Source organism: Bubalus kerabau, chromosome 12 (assembly GCF_029407905.1).
Source record: "Bubalus kerabau isolate K-KA32 ecotype Philippines breed swamp buffalo chromosome 12, PCC_UOA_SB_1v2, whole genome shotgun sequence".
Lineage (NCBI taxonomy): Eukaryota > Metazoa > Chordata > Mammalia > Artiodactyla > Bovidae > Bubalus > Bubalus kerabau.
The window spans coordinates 71,142,341-71,167,227 of record NC_073635.1 but is presented as its reverse complement, the minus strand read 5'-3'; the positions used below and the strand labels follow the sequence as shown (position 1 = coordinate 71,167,227).

The following is a 24,887-nucleotide window of genomic DNA, read 5'->3' as shown; positions in this document are numbered from 1 at the left end:
TACACAGTGGAAAGCACTGAAAAAGTTATGATTTAAGGAAAATGGAGTATATAATACTATTCAAAGCTATACATCTCAGTAGAGAATCCTTCAGACTGTTTTTGAGTTTGGGAAAATTACAGAAGATAGCAAAATTGAAAAATAATACACTGAAATTGAAGGCGCCCTATTTCTATCACTATAAACATTTCAATATAACCTACTAATATACTGAATCTACCAACCAGGCACCAACACCCCGCTCAGGAGATCAACACAGATGTCAGACGGTTTATATATTTTGCGGAACCTTCTTACTTTTCAAAAATGTTGATGTTTGGCAAAACCAACACAATATTGTAAAGTAATTAGCCTCCAATTAAAATAAATAAATTTATATTAAAAAAAAAAAAAAAGAAGAAAGGCTGGTGTGCACTGAAGGAGCCACTGAAATGCAATCAACAGATGGGGAAGAGCTTTTACTAGAGCAGGACTGGCAGTAAAGGAAGTAAAGGGAGAGCCCCTTCACCAAACACAAGGCCTGGAAGTAGACATGTGACCTGTCTCCACCGCAAGGACTGAACCATGTGGTTCCTAATGCACAAGCTGCTGATGCCCAGGTTTCTGTATCTCAGTTTCCTGTGTGATGAGACACACTTGTGTCCTAACAGAGACACTATCAACATCGAACATTTGACTGCATGATTTCTTCCCCAGTTTTGACAGGACAGACCATATGCTTAACTTCATATCCCAGAATCCCAGCTGTTTTGTTTTCATTTTTTTAACAGAAGTGACACATTGGTGATTCATGTTAAGAGTTATATCTACTGTGCTATTTTAACCTTTGAGTGATAAGGTGCTTCCTCTTCAAGTACATTCATGTTTTATTTGTGGCATTATCTTGCTTCTTAGTGCCCCAATCAGCACTAATTAACTGATGAATTTTTGTCAATTTATAGTAAGGTGGCTAGTTTTCAGTATACAAAAAATGTATTTTCAGCATATTTTGAAAAATAAGCAAGATGAGATGGGCAGCACCCATTGGACTGCCTCCCTTCTGAATGCCCATCTCTTCCAAGGAAGAAGGAGGAAACAGAACTAGAGGACTTTAAAAGACCGGTTCCCTCCTATTCACTCTCAGGTCACCTCTGTGAGTTTGGGTTCACATGTCCAGTTTGGCACCATTTACACACTAATAACTATGGTTTTGAGGAGAAGGTGATGGCACCCCACTCCAGTATTCTTGCCTGGAAAATCCCATGGACGGAGGAGCCTGGTAGGCTACAGTCCATGGGGTTGTGAAGAGTCGGACACGACTGAGTGACTTCACTTTCACTTTTCACTTTCATGCATTGGAGAAGGAAATGACAACCCACTCCAGTGTTCTTGCCTGGAGAATCCCAGGGATAGGGGAGCCTGGTGGGCTGCCATCTATGGGGTCACACAGAGTCGGACACGACTGAAGCGACTTAGTAGCAGCAGCAGCAACTATGGTTTTGAATTTATATAAAAATTGACCTCACTGATTTAGTGATACCTCTTAGAGTAACAGGCTTTCCAGGTGGTACAAGTAGTTATGAATCCTCCTACCAAATGCAGGAGATGCAAGAGATGTGGGTTCAATTCCTGGTTTGGGAAGATCCTCTGGAGGAGGAAACAACCCACTCCAGTATTTCTTGCCTGGAAAACTCCATGGACAGATGAGTCTGGCAGGCAATAGTTCCACAGAGGGTCACAAAAAAGTCAGACATGATCAAGCATGCACACACACACAGAGTAATAAATCACCCCATTATTCTATTTCTTCAGGAATTTTTCTTTATCACATATGTATGTTTTCAATGAAAGATTTAGTATATTTTCTTTAAAACAGTCATAAAGAAGCAATTCCTAGAGAAAAACAATGATGGGATGATTTCTCTAAGTGATATTACCAAAGTTAACATGGTAAATTCCAGAAGCAATATAAAGAAACCACATACTTCACTTTTGAAATAGACTCACGCTACTTCTTTTTATAGAAAGCTCCAAATGCAGTTTAAATAAAGGTGGATCTTAGTATTATCTACCCCTTCTAACACTTCATCATTTTTAGAATTTAGATAAAAGTTGCCTCTCTGTCCATGGAACAACGTGTTCTAAAATTCAGAGTAATTTTTCTACCTGAGAATCTGTGAAAAAATATATCAGCTGGGAAACAAATAGAAAAATAATTTACCAGTACTTCCAGTATTTTTCTTAAGATGTCATAATTTCACCATTAAATCTGTCCTGTGAATTCAAGTTCAGTTAGTTCAATTCAGTTCAGTCATTCAGTCGTGTCCTACTCTTTGTGACCCCATGAACTACACAATGCCAGGCTTCCCTGTCCATCACCAATTCCCGGAGCTTACTCAAATTCGTGTCTGTCAAGTCATTGAGGCCGTCCAACCATCTCATCCTCTGTCATCCCCCTTCTCTTCCTGCATTCAATCTTTCCCAGTATCAGAGTCTTTTCCAGTGAGTCAGTTCTTTGCATCAGGTGGCCAAAGTATTGGAGTTTCAGCTGCACCATCAGTCCTCAGTTCAGTTCAGTTCAGTTCAGTCGCTCAGTCATGTCCAACTCTTTGCGACCCCATGAATCGCAGCACGCCAGGCCTCCCTGTCCATCACCAACTCCTGGAGTTCACTCAGACTCACGTCCATCGAGTCAGTGATGCCATCAGTCCTACCAATGAATATTCAGGACTGGTTGGATTTCCTTGCAGTTCAAGGGACTCGCAAGAGTCTTCTCCAACACCACAGTTCAAAAGCATCAATTCTTTGGTTCTCAGCTTTCTTTATAGTCCAACTCTCACATGACTACTTGAAAAACCATAGCTTTGACAAGATGGAACTTTGTTGGCAAAGTAATGTAATATTTAAAGTAATATTCTGTCGAAGTTGGTCACAGCTTTTCTTCCAAGGAGCTAACGTCTTTTAATTTCATGGCTGCAGTCACCATCTGCAGTGATTTTGGAGCCCCCCAAAATAAAGTCTTTTGGTGTTTCCATTGTTTCCCCATCTATGTGCCATGAAGTGATGGGACCCAGATGCCATGATCTTCGTTTTTTGAATGTTGAATCTTAAGCCAACTTTTTCACTCTCCTGTTTCACTTTCAAGTGCAGCTTCTTCAGCATTCTTCAGCAAGATCATTGATCATCCTGTCTTTTATTACATTTGATAGTTAACTGCTCTCCCCTCTTCTCTTCTAGAATTTCACTATAGACTCAAAGACTTAAATGAAATCAGAGGTGCACTTCTTTTGGGGCAGGAAAAGGTAAAGCAATTGGCCCAATTTAGGAAAACAAAATCCTCACGTTGCTAGAAAGCCAGGTGGGTGTGTAAAGACTCAGTGCTGACATCCTTTAGAAACCAGAATTTCTGGCTGGAAATGTATGCTACTGCAGAGTCACTTCAGTTATGTCCGATTCTGTGTGACCCCATAGACGACAGCCCACCAGGCTCCTCCGTCCATGAGATTTTCCAAGCAAGAGTACTGGAGTGAGGTGGAAATGTATGACCTCCATCCAAATCATACTGCTCACAGTCAAGGCTCATCTACATATTACAGATTTCAGAGCTTGCCTGTAAGGGTAACACTAAATGACAAATACATCAATTCAAAACAACACGAACAGTTACTCAGATTTGCGTAGGAAAAAAAAAAAAAAATTTAAGGAACTATGCCACACTTCTCTGAAATGAAAAGAGCAATAAAAAATTTGGTAGTTATTTATGTCAAAGAGTGTTTTTCTTTTGTTTTCTCTAAGAGTTTTATTGGGTCTGGTCTTACATTTAGGTCTTTAATCCATTTTGAGTTTATTTTTGTATATAGTATTAGCTGCTGCTGCTGCTAAGTTGCTTCAGTCGTGTCCGATTCTGTGCGACCCATAGATGGCAGCCCACCAGCCTCCTCTGTCCACAGGTTTCTCTAGGCAAGAATACTGGAGTGTGTTGCCATTTCCTTATCCAATGCATGCATGCATGCTAAGTCACTTCAGTCGTGTCCAACTCTGTGCGACCCTATGGACAGTAGCCCACCAGGCTCCTATGTCCATGGGATTCTCTAGGCAAGAATACTGGAGTGGGTTGCCATTTCCTTCTCCAATATGGTATTAGGGAGTGTTCTAATTTCATTCTTTTACATGTAGCCATCCAATTTTCCCAGAACCACTTATTGAAGATATGTCTTTTCTCCATTCTATATTCTTGCCTCCTTTGTCATAGATTAGGTGATTAGGTGGCCATAGGTATGTGAATTTATCTCTGGGCTTTCTATATTGCTCCCTTGATCTATATTTCTGTTTTTTTGTGCCAGCACCATACCATCTTGACTACTGTAGCTCTGCATTGAATTTGTCAAAAAGTTCATTCGGGTCTTTCTATAATATCTTATGTAATGAACTTTTTGGCCAACTTAATAATGCAGTCTGAAATCAAGGAACCTAATCCCCAGCTTCATATTTTCTTTCTTAAGATTGCTTTGGCTATTTGGGATCTTTCGTGTTTCCATACAAATTGTAAAAATTTTTGCTTTAATTCTATGAAAAATGCCATTAGTAATTTGACAGGGATTGTATTGAATCTGTAGATTCTTTGGGTAGTATAGTCATTTTCACAATACTGATTCTTCCAATCCAAGAATATATCTTTCAATCTATTTGTGTCAACTTTGGTTTCCTTTGTCAGTAAATTACAGTTTTCTGAGTACTGATCTTTTGCCTCCTTAAGTCGGTTTATTCTTACATATTTTATTCTTTTTGTTGCAATGGTAATGGGGTCATTTCCTAATTTCTCTTTCTGATCTTTCATTGTTAGTGTATAGGAATGTGCATGCTTACTTTTCAGAAGCAAAAGACTGAGCTAGGTCCTATGAAAAAGTCAAAGACTGTCTGTGGTTTAGAAGTCTAGAGTTTCTGCCCTCAGTAGAATCAATTTGTAAAATGAGGGCAAATATACAAAATAATTTGCATTAAATATTCAAAAAAACAGCAAGATAATAGTCAAAAATGTTTCACGCAAGGGTGAGGGAATTCAAAGAAGTGGGGCAAGGAGAAACATGACACAAATGACAGAAAATTATCCAGAAATGAACCTCTCCATACAAAAGCTTAGCAAATTCTCCAGGGTTCTGTTACCTGCATTCATGCTGCAGCACTAAAATGACATAATCACCAATAAATAATCATTCTCACATTCCAGGGCTTCCCTGGTGGCTCAGACAGTAAGAATCTGCCTGCAATGTGGGAGACTCAGGTTTGATCACTGGGTTGGGGAGATCCCCTGGAGGACAGAATGGCAACCCACTCCAGTACTCTTGCCTGGAGAATTCCATGGACAGAGAAGCCAGGCAGGCTACAATCTGTGGGATCACAAAGAGTCAGACATGACAGCATGAATCTTTTTTCTGTCTTCTTCTCACATTCCAACTACAAAATATACTTTTATAGACACTTTACTATGAAACTTCCTTATTTTATTGGTCTGATCTCATTCACATCTTTTGGTTAATAATGAAAAACTACTATTGTCTCCCCTTAGTAGATGTTCCCTAAGACTAAAGGAATGAAATGAACACTGGAGGGTAATTAGGATAATGACATCATTAGATCACTAGTAGAATTTGATCCCACAGATTTAACGTCTAATTTAGTGCTCTGTGAAGGACAAGATAATGTGTCTAGTCATTCAAGCTTTTAAGGAAAAAGCTAAAATGCAAACATGGCATTATATTGTTGGTTTTCATCATCATCAATTAATAAACATTGTAAGTGTACACATGTTATCAATGTTCTTCTAGGAGGTAAACAAAGTCAGTTAAACTGTTAAGCTCCTCTTAATTACCTGCAATGCTCTAAATGTACATGTATGGATACTAACAATTAATTATATTTAATATTAATAAATTACCTCTTCTAAGGCATTCCACAGTTCCTCATCTGTATGTTCATTAAATGGATCCAGATTGTTCCTCATTGTTCCAGTGAATAAAACAGGTTCCTAAATACCCCAAAATACTGAATGTTATTAACTTAACCTCTTTTCATTATATCCCAATGCTTATAGAACAGAATTAAAATATAAAATATCTAAATTTACTTAATATTAATTATTAATTTACAAAATTAATAACAAAATTGCAAATGTACATTTAGAAAATGTTATCTATAAAATAATTTTCCATGTACAAAGCATGCTACAAAATATCCTCCAGACTATTGAACATTAACAGAAGAAAAAAGTGTTGAAGAAGTTTTTTATCTTAAGAAAAAACATGAAGAAGAGAAAGGAGGATTTGCTTATTTAAAAAAAAAAAAGGCTTTCTGGGACCATGGGCTTAAGCACACACACGCAAACTGAGGATATAATTACTGGAGAAACTTTATATCAAGATCTACATAAATTAATTGTCAATCGTAGTGTGACTGGGAAATATCAATAGCATGATTAGTTGAGGTTTGTGCCTCAAAGCAAAACCATTAAATATTTACACACTGGCACTGAAGAATAAACTAGGCTCTTTTCTCCACTGGTCAAACAGTCTTCTAGGATATGGAATATCTCCATTTGTGTGAAAGAACATCCTCACATGTGCAAAGAGAAGTCAGCTCCTGGGGTCTGCAGCATCTCTGTCCAAGGAGAGATCTCCTTGGATTCTACATCAACCTGATCCCCACATTCTCTCACCTGTGCATCAGAATGACCTGCCTCACAGAGCCTCCTTACTACTAACTGCAAGGTCAAGATGACCTGAAACCCATTATGACTGGGTCATAATAAAATTATTCAAATAACTTTTCCTGTTCAACTTTAGGAGGAGCCACAAGTAAATTACCCTAGAAATGTATGTGTCTGCCGGGAGCCGGCATATTGCATATTGAGTGCATATTGCATATTGAGTGCAGCACTTTCCACAGCATCATCTTTCAGGATCTGGAATAGCTCAACTGGAATTCTATCACTGCTGGGAGCCAGCGTGAGGAGCTCCACCCATGACAAAGGTCATGAGGAAGGAGGCTCGGCATACGCAAAGGCGGGATCGAGCCTCAGGAGTCCCCCTGGAAATTCTCGAGCATCTACCTCCCAAACCAGAGTCTGCCTACTTTCTGCTTTTTGCTTTCACCTACACCTCTGACTTTATGGGGGCTGTCCCCCACTACCTCTCTCTGAAAAAAAGAGTTAGCTTACAGCTCCAGTTAATAATTCCTGGGTGTGACAGTGTTTCAACCTACAAACTCCTTTGGAAATCCTCTAGCCTGCCTGAATGGGTTTTTCCGGCCACATGTGATTGTTCAGAGCCTCCCAACTGTGAGAGGCAGGAGATGTTCTAAACTGCCTAAACACAGATTCCTTTGAGTAGTTAAAAGATTGATTAGAAATTGTATTGGTGAAGGGTTTTTCACTTGTTGGGCCAATGTTTGCTGCTAAGTCTCCATACTCCTTACCTACTGTGTCCTTGGCAGTGTATTGATTGATATAATGGGTGTATAGAAATGTAAAATGCAGCTTTGTCCAATGCTTTTTTGGAGGCTGGTGCCTGACTTTGGAATAATCACCTTTAGAGAAAAATAAGTTTCTTAAAATGTTAACAGGCCTCCTGGCCAGAAGATGATGTCAATCACCTGAACTTTTGCATATGATAAGTTTGAAAGCCTGGCTTCGATTAGAACCAGGAACTGCTGTCCTTGCATGACTCCACCCCTTCCCCCATTATCCTCTATGCATAACTTAAGATATAAAAACTACTTTGGAAAATAAACTGCGGGCCTTGTTCACTGAAACTTGGTCTCCCCATGTCACTCTCTCTCCCAAATTCTGTCTGAGTCTCCATCTGGAGTGCGGAACCCACCATGCTTGCTAATTATGCCTGGGCTTCTAAGATCCGACCAGGGAGGCCTCAGTGTCTCCTCTCCTTCGGGAGAATGGAAGGACGCCTGCGGCCTACGTAAGTGGTGCAAACTTCTTGTCTTGAAGTTTTATTGGTCTCCCGTGTAAACCAAGCTACTCAGCCTCTTTTCTCCACTGAATTTCCTCACTGAGCTATCCTTATTTCAGCCTCTTTTCTCCACTGAATTTCCTCACTGAGCTATCCTTATTCTATTACTCTTTATATCCTTAATTAAAGTTTAATTAAGCAGTTGTTTCCTGACCCTCGCCTATGCCGTCTCTCCTTCGAATACCCTGGATCAGCTGGGGCTGGACCCCGGCATGTGTCCTTCCAAGTTTCAGGACTTCCTGGAAGCTTAGAGGGTAAAGTATCTGCCTGCAATGCGGGAGACCCAGTTTTGATCCCTGGATTGGGAAGATGCCTGGAGAAGGAAACGGCAACCCACTCCAGTGTTCTTGCCTGGAGAATCCCATGGACGGAGGAGTCTGATAGGCTACAGTCCACCTGTTCATAGAGTTGGACACGATTGAATGACTTCACATTCCTTTCCTTTTTTCCAAGTTTCAAGACAGAATCTTGTACAAAAGCTCCTGTAGACCATTTACATTATCTTCTGGAATGCTCTAGTAAGTCAGGCCACAAGAATATGAGCAGCAGAGAAGAGCCCAACTGGCTCCTTTCAGTGAAGGGGGAAGAACAAGGGGATGCACACGTGTGGGAACAAGAGGAGACTTGACTCTTCCACAAGTGCCCGGAACTGCTCGGAATCACCAGCCTCAAAATCCTGCCTGGCCTTGGGGCTAGACTTTCCTCCTCACTTCACAAAAGCCTGATAAGATGAAGAAGACAGACATTTCTTTTCCCTAGTCATGAAGAAGAATGACACTGAGAGCCTCCTGTACCTTCTTTCAATATTGTCTCTGTTTTAAGTCTGGTGAGAGACAAATGAATGCAGAAGACTCAGGGTGTGCCACCAAAAAATGTGTATCTCTAAGCAAAAAAAAAAAAGACATTATACAGGAGCTTTATTGCACAAAGTTGATTAAGTGGCCAATATGCCTCCAAAGTGGTGAAATCACTGCTCATACATTTCAAAATGATTACTGAACTGAAAACTCCAGAGACCCAAATTTAAGGTCTCCCTTAAAACTCTTGAAAATAGGACCAAGACCAAACAACCATCTGTGCAATGGTAAGAGCTCCTTGTTAGGGGAACCATCATTCTATTTCAGATTTTCACAAAACTTTTTTACTCTTTGTAATTATCAACCCTAAGATTCCTGCTGCTAAGCTGCTAAGTCGCTTCAGTCATGTCCGACTCTGTGTGACCCCATAGACAGCAGCCCACCAGGCTCCCCAACCCCTGGGATTCTCCAGGCAAGAACACTGGAGTGGGTTGCCATTTCCTTCTCCAATGCATGAAAGTGAAAAGTGAAAGTGAAGTCGCTCAGTCATGTCTGACTCTTCGCAAACCCATGGACTGCAGCCTACCAGGCTCCTCCATCCATGGGATTTTCCAGGCAAGAGTACTTTTTAGGGGAACCATTATTCTACTTCAGATTTTCACAAAACTTTTTTACTCTTTGTAATTATCAACCCTAAGATTCCTACATGCAGGCAGTTTTCATCCTTCAGTTGTTTCCATGAGGTTAAAACAGATGACATGACTAGGCAAGAGGAGGCTGCCCCCCAATACTCCTCTTTTCTCCATCTTCACTTCATTTTCCAGATCCTTTCAGATATGCAGCTGCTCCCTGAACATAATCTCAGTCAGTGTTCTTTCTGAGAAACATACTTAACTACTTCAGATCCTCAGCACAAAGGATGAACATACATTCTTTGTTCATCAACCTACTTTGTACATCAACCTACTTCAGATTCTCAGCACAAAGGATGAACATACATCCTACCTGTTCTGTTCAAAGAAATAACTTAGGAAGAGCTTTCATTTTTGCTCATTCCCAAATTTTGAACACAAATTGAGGAGTACCTTCTTTAAAACACAGTATTTATCTTCGAAAGATCCCCCAGGACTAATGGTCTATGTCCCTACTCCACTGTCTCTGGTTCCTACCCAGGTCCTTGCTGCTATCCTGTCTCCCCCAATTCTGATCTGCTCATGCTGGGTCAGCAGGATGGTGGGATGAGCCTGGGAGAGAAGTAGAGAGAGGACCCCAGAAGCTCGCTACTGCTCCAAGGATCACAGAGAGCAGGCAGTCAGGGAAGATGATGTGAGTTCATTATCTGAGTGGCTCTCCTGAGTGGGGCAACTCAAAGAAACAGCACTGGGCTCCCCTTCTGCAGAGTCTGCTCTCAGCTTCCCTAAATTAGGGTGTTGAGACACAAGCATCACTGCTTCCTACTCATTTGGGGGGAAGAGAGATTTAAGCTTTCTACACTTAGACAACTTAACTTCATGTAACCAAACCAACAGACTTTCTTCACCTCTGAGCCAGTAAGACATTGTAAAGTCAAAGGGCTCTTGATTGGGGAGGGGTAAGAGTTTGAGTCAAAGCCTTTGACTGTGTGGATCACAATAAACTGTGGAAAATTCTTCAAGAGATAGGAATACCAGACCACCTGACCTGCCTCTTGAGAAATTTGTATGCAAGTCAGGAAGCAACAGTTAGAACTGGACATGGAACAACAGCCTGGTTCCAAATAGGAAAAGGAGTACGTCAAGGCTGTATATTGTCACCCTGTTTATTTAACTTCTATGCAGAGTATATCATGAGAAACGCTGGGCTGGAAGAAACACAAGCTGGAATCAAGATTGCTGGGAAAAATATCAATAACCTCAGATATGCAGATGACCCCACCCTTATGGCAGAAAGTGAAGAGGAACTAAAAAGCCTCTTGATGAAGGTGAAAGAGGAGAATGAAAAAGTTGGCTTAAAGCTCAACATTCAGAAAATGAAGATCATGGCATCTGGTTCCATCACTTCATGGCAAATAGATGGGGAAACAGTGGAAACAGTGTCAGACTTTATTTTTGGGGGGCTCCAAAATCACTGCAGATGGTGAGTGCAGCCATGAAATTAAAAGACGCTTACTCCTTGGAAGGAAAGTTATGACCAACCTAGATAGCATATTGAAAAGCAGAGACATTATTGTGCCAACAAAGGTTCGTCTAGTCAAGGCTATGGTTTTCCAGTGCTCATGTATGGATGTAAGAGTTGGACTGTGAAGAAAGCCGAGCACTGAAGAATTGATGCTTTTGAACTGTGTGTTGAAGAAGACTCTTGAGAGTCCCTTGGACTACAAGGAGATCCAACCAGTCCATTCTGAAGGAGACCAGCCCTGGGATTTCTTTGGACGGAATGATGTTAAAGCTGAAACTCCAGTACTTTGGCCACCTCATGCGAAGAGTTGACTCAATGGAAAAGACTCTGATGCTGGGAGGGATTGTGGGCAGGAGGAGAAGGGGACGATAGAGGATGAGATGGCTGGATGGCATCACTGACTCGATGGACTTGAGTCTCAGTGAACTCTGGGAGTTGGTGATGGACAGGGAGGCCTGGCGTACTGCGATTCATGGGGTCGCGAAGAGTCAGACACGACTGAGTGACTGAACTGAACTGAACTGAAGAGTTTGAGTATGTTCTCCTGATACTTATTAGCCCAAGACACATAAACAAATAAACCCATTTCTAAACTAATACTGTCCAAATAAGGGACAGGACAGTAGGAGTAGTATCTTCTGGCTTTGCTCCATACTTATTCACTTTTGTTATGGTTTGGGGAATCCTTTTCAGGATTTTTTAACATAAAATCTTATGTTAAAAAATTCAGGAAAATATCTGATGAGAACATAATTTAGTTCAACTAACATTTATTGAAAAAAAAGAAAACTTGGAGTCAGAAAATTCTCAGTTCTCATTTTACTGCTCATTAGTTATTAGACTCAGGGTAAATTATTAATCTTCCCAAGACTTACTGCAAAATGGGGTTAGCCTTGCAGGGCTGCTCTGAGAATCTGGAATAACAGGGAAGCTCCTGCTGTGATGCTAACATGGACCAGAAGCCCCCACCAGGGGGAGAGTGAGGGACAGTGTTTGTCAAAATGCAGGTACAATGAATGGATCAGGAAATCAACTTTGTGCCTCGTGACCATCATTTTGTCATTTATATGAACTAGAATAGAACTAGTATCACAGAAAATATCAGAGCACAGAGCAAGAGTAATGTTATTTGTGAACTTTTTGTTCCTCTGTGTGTGTGTGTGTGTGTGTGTGTATGCACATGGAGGCACATGAATCATGATACAAATCAATTGTACATGGACCACACTCAACAGCCACTTGAAGGCACAAGCAGAGTAATTTGCTGCCCAGGCTCTGGAGTTGGGATCCTGTTAAATTTGGATCCTGTTAGTATATTTTGGAAATTAATATCTTGTTGGTTGCAACATTTGCAAATATTTTCTTCCTTTCCAGAGGCTGTCTTTTCAGTTTTATTTATGGTTTACTTGGTGCTTCAAATTCTTTTAACTAGGTCCCCTTTATTTTTGCTTTTGTTTCCACGACTTTAGGGGACAGATCCAAGAACATATAGCTGTGATTTATGTCAAAGAGTATTCTATGTTTTCCTCTAGGATCTTGTCTTACAAATCTTTAGATCCTTAATTTATTTTGACTTTATTTTTGTCTGCATTATTAGAGAAAGTTCTAATATCATTCTTTTACATACAGTTGCCCAGATTTTCCAGCACTATTTATTGAAGAGACTGTCTTCTATCCATCATATATTGTTACCTATTTTGTCTTAGATTAACTGACCATAAGTGTATGGGTTTATATCTGGGTTTTTTAATCTGTTCCATTAATCTATGTGCCTGGTTTTTGTGACAGGAATATACTTTTCATTATTGTGTCTCTGTAGTACAGTTGGAAGTCAGAGACTGTGAATCCTCCAGCTGTGTTCTTCTTTCTCGAGATGGTTTTGGCTATGTGAGGTCTTTTCTGTTTCCATATAAATTTTTAAAAAATTTTCTTTTGTTCTAGTTCTGTGAAAAATGCCATTGGTAATTTGATAGGGATTGCACTGAATCTGTAAATTGCCTTGTATAGTTTTGTCTTTTTTTTTTAATTTAAATTTATTTTATTTTTTTAATTTTATTTTATTTTTAAACTTTACATAATTGCATTAGTTTTGCCAAATATCAAAATGAATCCACCACAGGTATACATGTGTTCCCCATCCTGAACCCTCCTTCCTCCTCCCTCCCCATACCATCCCTCTGGGTTGTCCCAGCACACTAGCCCCAAGCATCCAGTATCATGCATCGAACCTGGACTGGCAACTCGTTTCATACATGATATTTTACATGTTTCAATGCTATTCTCCCAAATCTTCCCACCCTCTCCCTCTCCCACAGAGTCCATAAGACTGTTCTATACATCAGTGTCTCTTTTGCTGTCTCGTACACAGGGTTATTGTTACCATCTTTCTAAATTCCATATATATGCATTAGTATACTGTATTGGTGTTTTTCTTTCTGGCTTACTTCACTCTGTATAATAGGCTCCAGTTTCATCCACCTCATTAGAACTGATTCAAATGTACTCTTTTTAATGGCTGAGTAAAACTCCACTGTGTATACGTACCACAGCTTTCTTATCCATTCATCTGCTGATGGACATCTAGGTTGCTTCCATGTCCTGGCTATTATAAACAGTGCTGCGATGAACATTGGGGTACACATGTCTCTTTCCCTTCTGGTTTCCTCAGTGTGTATGCCCAGCACTGGGATTGCTGGATCATAAGGCAGGTCTATTTCCAGTTTTTTAAGGAATCTCCACACTGTTCTCCATAGTGGCTGTACTAGTTTGCATTCCCACCAACAGTGTAAGAGGGTTCCCTTTTCTCCACACCCTCTCCAGCATTTATTACTTGTAGACTTTTGGATCGCAGCCATTCTGACTGGTGTGAAATGGTACCTCATAGTGGTTTTGATTTACATTTCTCTGATAATGAGTGATGTTGAGCATCTTTTCATGTGTTTGTTAGCCATCTATATGTCTTCTTTGGAGAAATGTCTATTTAGTTCTTTGGCCCATTTTTTGATTGGGTCATTTATTTTTCTGGAGTTGAGCTGTAGGAGTTGCTTGTATATTTTTGAGATTAGTTGTTTGTCAGTTGCTTCATTTGCTATTATCTTCTCCCATTCTGAAGGCTGTCTTTTCACCTTGCTAATAGTTTCCTTTGATGTGCAGAAGCTTTTAAGGTTAATTAGGTCCCATTTGTTTATTTTTGCTTTTATTTCCAATATTCTGGGAGGTGGGTCATAGAGGATCCTGCTGTGATATATGTCGGAGAGTGTTTTGCCTATGTTCTCCTCTAGGAGTTGTATAGTTTCTGGTCTTACGTTGAGATCTTTAATCCATTTTGAGTTTATTTTTGTGTACGGTGTTAGAAAGTGTTCTAGTTTCATTCTTTTACAAGTGGTTGACCAGAGTTCCCAGCACCACTTGTTAAAGAGATTGTCTTTAATCCATGGTATATTCTTGCCTCCTTTGTCAAAGATAAGGTGTCCATATGTGCGTGGATTTATCTCCGGGCTTTCTATTTTGTTCCATTGATCTATATTTCTGTTTTTGTGCCAGTACCATACTGTCTTGATAACTGTGGCTTTGTAGTAGAGCCTGAAGTCAGGTAGGTTGATTCCTCCAGTTCCATTCTTCTTTCTCAAGATCACTTTGGCTATTCACAGTTTTTTGTATTTCCATACAAATTGTGAAATTATTTGTTCTAGTTCTGTGAATAATACTGTTGGTAGCTTGATAGGGATTGCATTGAATCTATAGATTGCTTTGGGTAGTATACTCATTTTCACTATATTGATTCTTCCAATCCATGAACATGGTATATTTCTCCACCTGTTAGTGTCCTCTTTGATTTCTTTCACCAGTATTTTATAGTTTTCTATATATAGGTCTTTAGTTTCTTTAGGTAGATATATTCCTAAGTATTTTATTCTTTTTCGTTGCAATGGTGAATGGAATTGTTTCCTTAATTTCTCTTTCTGTTTTCTCATTATTAGTGTATAGGAATGCAAGGGATTTCTGTGTGTTGATTTTATATCCTGCAACTTTACTATAGTCATTGATTAGTTCTAGTAATTTTCTGGTGGAGTCTTTAGGGTTTTCTATGTAGAGGATCATGTCATCTGCAAATAGTGAGAGTTTTACTTCTTCTTTTCCAATTTGGATTCCTTTTATTTCTTTTTCTGCTCTGATTGCTGTGGCCAAAACTTCCAAAACTATGTTGAATAGTAATGGTGAAAGTGGGCACCCTTGTCTTGTTCCTGACTTTAGAGGGAATGCTTTCAATTTTTCACCATTGAGGATAACGTTTGCTGTGGGTTTGTCATCTATAGCTTTTATTATGTTGAGGTATGTTCCTTCTATTCCTGCTTTCTGGAGAGTTTTGATCATAAATGGATGTTGAATTTTGTCAAAGGCTTTCTCTGCATCTATTGAGATAATCATATGGTTTTTATTTTTCAATTTGTTAATGTGGTGTATTACATTGATTGATTTGCAGATATTGAAGAATCCTTGCATCCCTGGGATAAAGCCCACTTGGTCATGGTGTATGATCTTTTTAATGTGTTGTTGGATTCTGATTGCTAGAATTTTGTTAAGGATTTTTGCATCTATGTTCATCAGTGATATTGGCCTGTAGTTTTCTTTTTTTTGTGGGATCTTTGTCAGGTTTTGGTATTAGGGTGATGGTGGCCTCATAGAATGAGTTTGGAAGTTTACCTTCCTCTGAAATTCTCTGGAAGAGTTTGAGCAGAATAGGTGTTAGATCTTCCCTAAATTTTTGGTAGAATTCAGCTGTGAAGCCGTCTGGATCTGGGCTTTTGTTTGCTGGAAGATTTTTTATTACAGTTTCAATTTCCGTGCTTGTGATGGGTCTGTTAAGATTTTCTATTTCTTCCTGGTTGAGTTTTGGAAAGTTGTACTTTTCTAAGAATTTGTCCATTTCTTCCTCGTTGTCCATCTTATTGGCATATAATTGTTGATAGTAGTCTCTTATGATCCTTTGTATTTCTGTGTTGTCTGTTGTGATCTCTCCATTTTCATTCTAATTTTATTGATTTGATTTTTCTCCCTTTGTTTCTTGATGAGTCTGGCTAATGGTTTGTCAATTTTATTTATCCTTTCAAAGAACCAGCTTTTGGTTTTGTTGATTTTTGCTATGGTCTCTTTGGTTTCTTTTGCATTTATTTCTGCTCTAATTTTTAAGATTTCTTTCCTTCTACTAACCCTGGGGTTCTTCATTTCTTCCTTTTCTAGTTGCTTTAGGTGTAGAGTTAGGTTATTTATTTGACTTTTTTCTTGTTTCTTGAGCTGTGCCTGTATTGCTATGAACTTTCCCCTTAGGACTGCTTTTACCGTGTCCCACAGGTTTGGGGTTGTTGTGTTTTCATTTTCATTCGTTTCTATGCAAATTTTGATTTCTTTTTTGATTTCTTCTGTGATTTGTTGGTTATTCAGCAGCGTGTTGTTCAGCCTCCATATGCTGGAATTTTTAATAGTTTTTCTCCTGTAATTGAGATCTAATCTTACTGCATTGTGGTCAGAAAAGATGCTTGGAATGATTTCTATTTTTTTGAATTTACCAAGGCTAGCTTTATGGCCCAGGATGTGATCTATCCTGGAGAAGGTTCCATGTGCGCTTGAGAAAAAGGTGAAATTCATTGTTTGGGGATGAAATGTCCTATAGATATCAATTAGTTCTAACTGGTCCATTGTATCGTTTGTGTTTCCTTGTTAATTTTCTGTTTAGTTGATCTATCCATAGGTGTGAGTGGGGTATTAAAGTCTCCCCCTATTATTGTGTTATTGTTAATTTCTCCTTTCATACTTGTTAGCATTTGTCTTACATACTGCGGTGCTCCCGTGTTGGGTGCATATATATTTATAATTGTTATATCTTCTTCTTGGATTGATCCTTTGATCATTATGTAGTGACCTTCTTCGTCTCTTTTCACAGCCTTTGTTTTAAAGTCTATTTTATCTGATATAAGTATTGCTACTCCTGCTTTCTTTTGGTCCCTATTTGCATGGAAAACATTTTTCCAGCCTTTCACTTGCAGTCTGTATGTGTCCCCTGTTTTGAGGTGGGTCTCTTGTAAACAACATACGTAGGGGTCTTGTTTTTGCATCCATTCAGCCAGTCTTTGTCTTTTGGTTGGGGCATTCAACCCATTACGTTTAAGGTAATTACTGATAAGTATGATCCCACTGCCATTTACTTTATTGTTTTGGGTTCAAATTTATACACCGTTTTTGTGTTTCCTGTCTAGAGAATATCCTTTAGTATTTGTTGGAGAGCTGGTTTGGTGGTGCTGAATTCTCTCAGCTTTTGCTTGTCTGAAAAGCTTTTGATTTCTCCTTCATACTTGAATGAGATCCTTGCTGGGTACAATAATCTGGGCTGTAGGTTATTTTCTTTCATCATTTTAAGTATGTCTTGCCATTCCCTCCTGGCTTGAAGAGTTTCTATTGAAAGATCAGCTGTTATCCTTATGGGAATTCCCTTGTGTGTTATTTGTTGTTTTTCCCTTGCTGCTTTTAATATTTGTTCTTTGTGTTTGATCTTTGTTAATTTGATTAATATGTGTCTTGGGGTGTTTCGCCTTGGGTTTATCCTGTTTGGGACTCTCTGGGTTTCTTGGACTTGGGTGATTATTTCCTTCCCCATTTTAGGAAAGTTTTCAACTATTATCTCCTCAGGTATTTTCTCATGGTCTTTCTTTTTGTCTTCTTCTTCTGGGACCCCTATGATTCGAATGTTGTAGCGTTTACTATGTCCTGGAGGTCTCTGAGATTGTCCTCATTTCTTTTAATTCGTTTTTCTTTTATCCTCTCTGATTCATTTATTTCTACCATTCTATCTTCTAATTCACTAATCCTATCTTCTGCCTCTGTTATTCTACTATTTGTTGCCTCCACAGTGTTTTTAATTTCATTTATTGCATTATTCATTATATATTGACTCTTTTTTATTTCTTCTAGGTCCTTGTTAAACCTTTCTTCCATCTTCTCAATCCTTGCCTCCAGGCTATTTATCTGTGATTCCATTTTAATTTCAAGATTTTGGATCAATTTCACTATCATTATTCAGAATTCTTTATCATGTAGATTCCCTATCTCTTCCTCTTTTGTTTGGTTTGGTGGGCATTTATCCTGTTCCTTTATCTGCTGGGTATTCCTCTGTCTCTCCATCTTGTTTAAATTGCTGAGTTTGGGGTGTCCTTTCTGTATTCTGGCAGTTTGTGGAGTTCTCTTTATTGTGGCGTTTCCTCGCTGTGTGTGGGTTTGTACAGGTGGCTTGTCAAGTTTTCCTGGTTAGGGAAGCTTGTGTCGGTGTTCTGGTGGGTGGAGCTGTATTTCTTCTCTCTCCTTTTGAAGAGTTGGGTTGTTTTTCTGGGTGCCTGATGTCCTCTGCGGGCATTCAGAAGTTGTTTTGTGGAATTTACTCGACGTTTAAATGCTCTTTTGATGAATTTGTGGGGGAGAAAGTGTTCTCCCCGTCCTACTCCTCCGCCATCTTGGATCCTCCCCCTAAATTTATTTTAATTGGAGGCTAATTACTAAACAATATTATATTGGTTTTGTCATTTTTAACAATATTGATCCTTTCAATCTAAGAACACAGTATATCTTTCCATCTGTTTGTCTTGTCTTCACTTTCTTTCATCAGCATCTTATAAATTAAGGGTCTTTTGCCTTCTTAAGTAGGTTTATTCCTAGTTATTCCTAGCATTGTTTTTAGTTTTTTTTTTTCCGCTTTGACATGATGGCCAATGAGGTTGTTTCCCTAATTTCTCTTTCTGATACTTTGTTTTTAGTCTATATAAATGCAAGAGATTTCTGTATATACAACAGCTTATACAGCTCAATATCAAAGACACAAACAACCCAATCAAAAAATGGACCCAAAATCTAAATAGACATTTCTCCAAAGCAAAATACAAATGGCAGGAAGGCATATGAAAAGATACCTGACATCACTAATTTTTAGAGAAATACAGATCAAAACTACAATGAGGTATGACTTTACACTTGTCAGAATGGCCATCATGAAAAAGTCTGCAAATAATAAATGCTGGCAAGGGTGTGGAGAAAGGGTAGCTTCCTACACTGTTGGTGGGAATGTAAAACTGGTGCAGCTATTATAGAAACCAATGCGGAGGTTCCTTAAAAAGCAGAAAAAGAGTTACATGTGATCCAACAACTCTAATCCTCAGCATATATCCAGAAAAGAAAAAAAAAATCCTTATTCAAAAAGATACATGCACCTGAGTGTTCACAGCAGAACTACTTAACAGCCGCCAAGATATCTCCATGGACAGATGAATGGATGAAGAAGATGTAGGGTATACACACACATACACACACAATGGAATATTATCAGCAATATAAATGAACCAAATAATGCCACTTGCAGCAACAAGGAAGGACCCAGAGATTGTCAGGCTAAGTAAAATAAGTCAGAGAGAGAAAGACAAACATCATATGAGATCACTTATATATGGAGTCTTAAAAAATGATAGAAATTAACTTATTTACAACCCAGAAATAGACTCACAGACATAGAAAACAAATAATGGCTGCCAAAGGAAAAGAGATAGGGAGGGATAAATTAGAAATCTGGTAATAATAGATACAAACTACTATATACAATATTCAGAAAACGAAGATCATGGCATCTGGTCCCATCACTTCATGGGAAATAGATGGGGAAACAGTGGAAACAGTGTCAGACTTTATTTTTTTGGGCTCCAAAATCACTGCAGATGGTGACTGCAGCCATGAAATTAAAAGACGCTTACTCCTTGGAAGGAAAGTTATGACCAACCTAGATAGCATACTGAAAAGCAGAGACATTACTGTGCCAAAAAAGGTCCGTCTAGTCAAGGCTATGGCTTTTCCAGTGGTCATGTATGGATGTGAGAGTTGGACTGTGAAGAAAGCTGAGCACCGAAGAATTGATGCTTTTGAACTGTGGTGTTGAAGAAGACTCTTGCGAGTCCCTTGGACTGCAAGGAGATCCAACCAGTCCATTCTAAAGGAGAATCCTTTAGATTGGTCCCGGGTGTTCTTTGGAAGGAATGATGCTAAAGCTGAAATTTCAGTACTTTGGCCACCTCATGCAAAGAGTTGACTCATTGGAAAAGACTCTTATGCTGGGAGGGTTTGGGGGCAGGAGGAAAAGGGGACAACAGAGGATGAGATGGCTGGATGGCATCACCGACTCGATGGACATTAATTTGAATGAACGCTGGGAGTTGGTGATGGACAGGGAGGCCTGACGTGCTGCAATTCATGGGGTTGCAAGGAGTCAGACACGACTGAGCAACTGAACTGAACTGAAGCACTTCACACTTAGTGACCTATTTTGTCCTCACAACAGCTCAAGGGGTTGGTACTGTTAGTTACCTTGTAAGACAGATAAAACTGAGGTACATAGAAACAGAATTCTCAGTTACCTGCTTTACCTCACTATTTTATACTGCCTCCCTGGTGAAAATTATTTATTAATGGATGAATTGTCAAAGTCTCCCCAGCATCTATATGCCCTGTGATTCTCAAAGCTCAACAGTTTCACAGAAAGTCCTCCAAGGAGATAATCACCTTTGAAAAGATGTCCTCATTTCCCACAGCAAAACTCCATCTGTAAGACACTTAAAAGTCATGTTTCCCTATAGGAACCTCTCCAGCACTAGACAAACAATTTATCCTTTTATTCTCAGAATTATGTGGTTATCAGTGTATACAATTGTGGCAACTGAGGAAGACTGAGTCCAGAAATCTATCTCAGTAAGTTATTAAATCACATGCACACAAAACTAATGAATGAACAAAGAAACAAAACCTGGTATCCGATGAAAATGTCTGTTGAAAATACCTGATGCTAAAAATGTACTCTATTGGGGAAAAAAGGATCAACCCTTTCATGTAACTTGAAAATAAAAATCAAATTAAAAGCAATGAAACTTATATACTTTATTAAAAGAACATGTGAGAATACTCTGATGTGCATACCTGAGGTGCAACTGACATTTTCTTCCTTAAATCATGAAGTCCAATGTTGGTTGTCCAGATCCCATCGATCCAAATGTCAGGTTCTTCAAGTTCTGACAATCTAAAAAGAGCAGTGATGAGGGAACTTTTTCCAGCTCCTGTTCTTCCCACAATGCCACGCTGTAAAGAGACCCAGAGCAATTAAACCCTGATTGTTGAAGACGAATTTTCAAAGTTCTATTATATATAAAGTGTAGTCTATAGTTTCTCAAGCATAGTCCTGGTGACATTTGGGTCCAGATAATTCATTGTTGAGGGGTCTGAGGACTGTCTTGCATATTGTAAGATGTTTGACAGTAGCAATGAACTCTACCCACTAGATACCAGATGCAACCCCCAAATTATGGCAACCAAAAATGGCAGATATTTACAAGTGTCCCTCCTTGAGACCACCATCAACCCAAGCATATGTAATATAAATGTGAGTGATTTTTATGCCTTCTTACAGTTTTATTTATTTGTGTAGTTTTATTCAGATTTCCCTGAAAATGAAAGTGAAGTTGCTCAGTCGTGTCCAACTCTGTGTGACCCCACGGACTGTAACCTACTAGGCTCCTTCATGGGATTTTTCAGGCAAGAATACTGGAGTGGGTTGCCATTTCCTTCTCCGGAGGATCTTCCCGACCCAGGGATCAAACCCAGGTTTCCTGCATTGTAGGCAGACACTTTACCGTCTGAGCCACCAGGGAAGTCAGATTTCCCTGAAGGAATGCTTAAAATGCTAAAAATTGTTTGTTTTCTGTGATTATCACATAGTATCCATTATATGGCAGGTTAAAAGGGGGAGACATGTTTTGTGTGTGGTGTATATGTATACATGTGTATGTATGTGTGTAATTAACATTCATAAATAAAGCAAGAAGATAACTTTAAAAAAAATCTGCTGGCAGTGAAAAAACAGCAGTCTCCTAAGTGGTACATAAGAAGTCAGTTTTTAAATTAGGTTTATTCCTACTGCCTGGGTAATCTGACCTTGAGAATTACATGGGTAATTTTACAGAGATGTCAACAAGTCATAAGTGTTATACACAAACAAGTACTCACTTTCTCAGGGATCTTTTAAGAGGAGTTATTCTTTGGTATAAAAATGAAATCACTTCCTGATATTAATAATCTTAATTACATTCTATCTTGAAACAACTTAAAATATAAAATGGACAAAATGCACATAATGAGATTAAAAACAACACAAAGAGAATTTTCTATTTACATGGGACCTTTCATCAGAGCAGCACAAAAGGCAGTTTATTAAAAAATTAATACTTACAATTGAATTTTGGAAAAATAAAAAAATACATATAATGTCAGTCTATTAATAATAAAGCAGAGAGAAATGAAATGACTAACAATAAAGTTAAAGAATCTATACAGTGCAGGTTAAATGCTGGTAAGGAATAAAACTGTATTCAAATATGTATGTAGAAACTGGCCTTTTTAACCAATGAGTTTGGAAATAAAAGAAAGAATTAGTCACTCAGTCTTGTCCAGCTCTTTGCAACCCCATGGAATGTAGCCCACCAGGCTCCTCTGTCCATGGAATTCTTAAGGCAAGATTAGTACAGCGGGTTGCCATTTCCTACTCCAGGGGCTCTTCCTGACCCAGGGATGGAACTCTGGTCTCCTGCCTTTCAGGCAGATTCTTTACCATCTGAGCCACCAGTGAAGCCCAACTGCAAATTCCCTGAAGGAAGCTTCCCTAGAGACGATTCCATCTCTATTTAGAATCTGGAATTGATGACAGTGTAAGACATGCTTTTGATCATTTGTAAATTAGTACAATTTTAAAACTCAGCTTTATTTTTTTTAATTTTATTTTATTTTTAAACTTTACAATATTGTATTAGTTTTGCCAAATATTGAAATGAATTCGCCACAGGTATATCTGTGTTCCCCATCCTGAATGCTCCTCCCTCCCCATACCCTCCCTCTGGGTCGTCCCAGTGCACCAGCCCCAAGCATCCAGTATCGTGCATCGAACCTGGACTGGCGACTCCTTTCATACATGATATTATACAGGTTTCAATGCCATTCTCCCAGATCTCCCCACCCTCTCCCTCTCCCACAGAGTCCATAAGACTGTTCTATACATCAGTGTCTCTTTTGCTGTCTCGTACACAGGGTTATTGTTACCATCTTTCTAAATTCCATATATATGCGTTAGTATATTGTATTGGTGTTTTTCTTTCTGGCTTACTTCACTCTGTATAATAGGCTCCAGTTTCATCCACCTCATTAGAACTGATTCAAATGTATTCTTTTTAATGGCTGAGTAATACTCCATTGTGTATATGTACCACAGCTTTCTTATCCATTCATCTGATGATGGGCATCTAAGTTGCTTCCATGTCCTGGCTATTATAAACAGTGCTGCGATGAACATTGGGGTACACGTGTCTCTTTCCCTTCTGGTTTCCTCAGTGTGTATGCCCAGCAGTGGGATTGCTAGATCATAAGGCAGGTCTATTTCCAGTTTTTTAAGGAATCTCCACACTGTTCTCCATAGTGGCTGTACTAGTTTGCATTCCCACCAACAGTGTAAGAGGGTTCCCTTTTCTCCACACCCTCTCCAGAATTTATTGCTTGTAGACTTTTGGATCACAGCCATTCTGACTGGCGTGAAATGGTACCTCATTGTGGTTTTGATTTGCATTTCTCTGATAATGAGTGATGTTGAGCATCTTTTCATGTGTTTGTTAGCCATCTGTATGTCTTCTTTGGAGAAATGTCTATTTAGTTCTTTGGCCCATTTTTTGATTGGGTCATTTATTTTTCTGGAGTTGAGCTGTAGGTGTTGCTTGTATATTTTTGAGATTTGTTGTTTGTCAGTTGCTTCATTTGCTATTATTTTCTCCCATTCTGAAGGCTGCCTTTTCACCTTGCTAATAGTTTCCTTTGTTGTGCAGAATCTTTTAAGTTTAATTAGGTCCCATTTGTTTATTTTTGCTTTTATTTCCAATATTCTGGGAGGTGGGTCATAGAGGATCCTGCTGTGATGTATGTCAGAGAGCAAGTGGTGCTGGGAAAACTGGTCAACCACTTGTAAAAGAATGAAACTAGAACACTTTCTAACACCATACACAAAAATAAACTCAAAATGGATTAAAGATCTCAACGTAAGACCAGAAACTATAAAACTCCTAGAGGAGAACATAGGCAAAACTCAGCTTTAAATGGAACAACTAAATCTTTCTCAGCAATATAATCAGAATTCTTGGAAATTTTCATATTTTCTGAATTGAATCATATTTTCTGATTTGAATCTCTAAAGTTTCGCATCTTAGCTGTCAGATCAATCATGGCATTTCAAAGCAGAATTTACCTTTAAAGAGATTAAACATAAGAAAAAGCGGGTTTAGCTAATTTTATTATCTTACGAAGATAATACAATGTCTATAAGATAATTTGTTGTTGTTTAGTCGCTCAGTCACGTCCAACTCTTTGCAACCCCATGGACTGCAGCACACCAGGCCTCCCTGTCCTTCATCATCTCCCTGAGTTTGCTCAAACTCATGTCCATTGAGTCGGTGATGCCACCCAACCATCTTATCCTCTGTCATCCCCTTCTCCTCCTGCCTTCAATCTTTCCCATCAGGGTCTTTCCCAATGAATTGGCTCTTCTCATCAGGTAGCCAAAGTACTGGAGCTTCAGCTTCAGCATAAGTTTTTCCAATGAATATTCAGGATTGATTTCCTTTAGGATTTACTGGTTTGATCTCCTTGCTGTTCAAGGGACTCTGAAGAGTCTTCTTCAACACCACAGTTCAAAAGCATCAGTTATTCGGCGCTCAGCCTTCCTTACGTTCCAGCACTCACATCCATACACGACTACTGAAAAAACCATAGCTTTGATTATATGGACTTTTGTTGGCAAAGTAATGTCTCTGCTTTTTAATAC

The 24,887-nt window shown here is 39.0% G+C and overlaps 1 protein-coding gene across 1 annotated transcript in view; it reads right to left on the bottom strand.

Moving 5' to 3' along the window:
• LOC129624640 (ATP-binding cassette sub-family C member 4-like) overlaps positions 1 to 24,887 on the bottom strand; it is a 158,857-nt gene that overhangs the window by 14,733 nt on the left and 119,237 nt on the right. Inside the window, exons 26-27 of the mRNA XM_055542793.1 lie at positions 20,954 to 21,112; positions 5,915 to 6,004 (exon numbers count right to left, since the gene is read on the bottom strand). Coding sequence (XP_055398768.1) covers positions 5,915 to 6,004; positions 20,954 to 21,112 — 249 coding nt within the window. The remainder of the gene's footprint in view (positions 1 to 5,914; positions 6,005 to 20,953; positions 21,113 to 24,887) is intronic.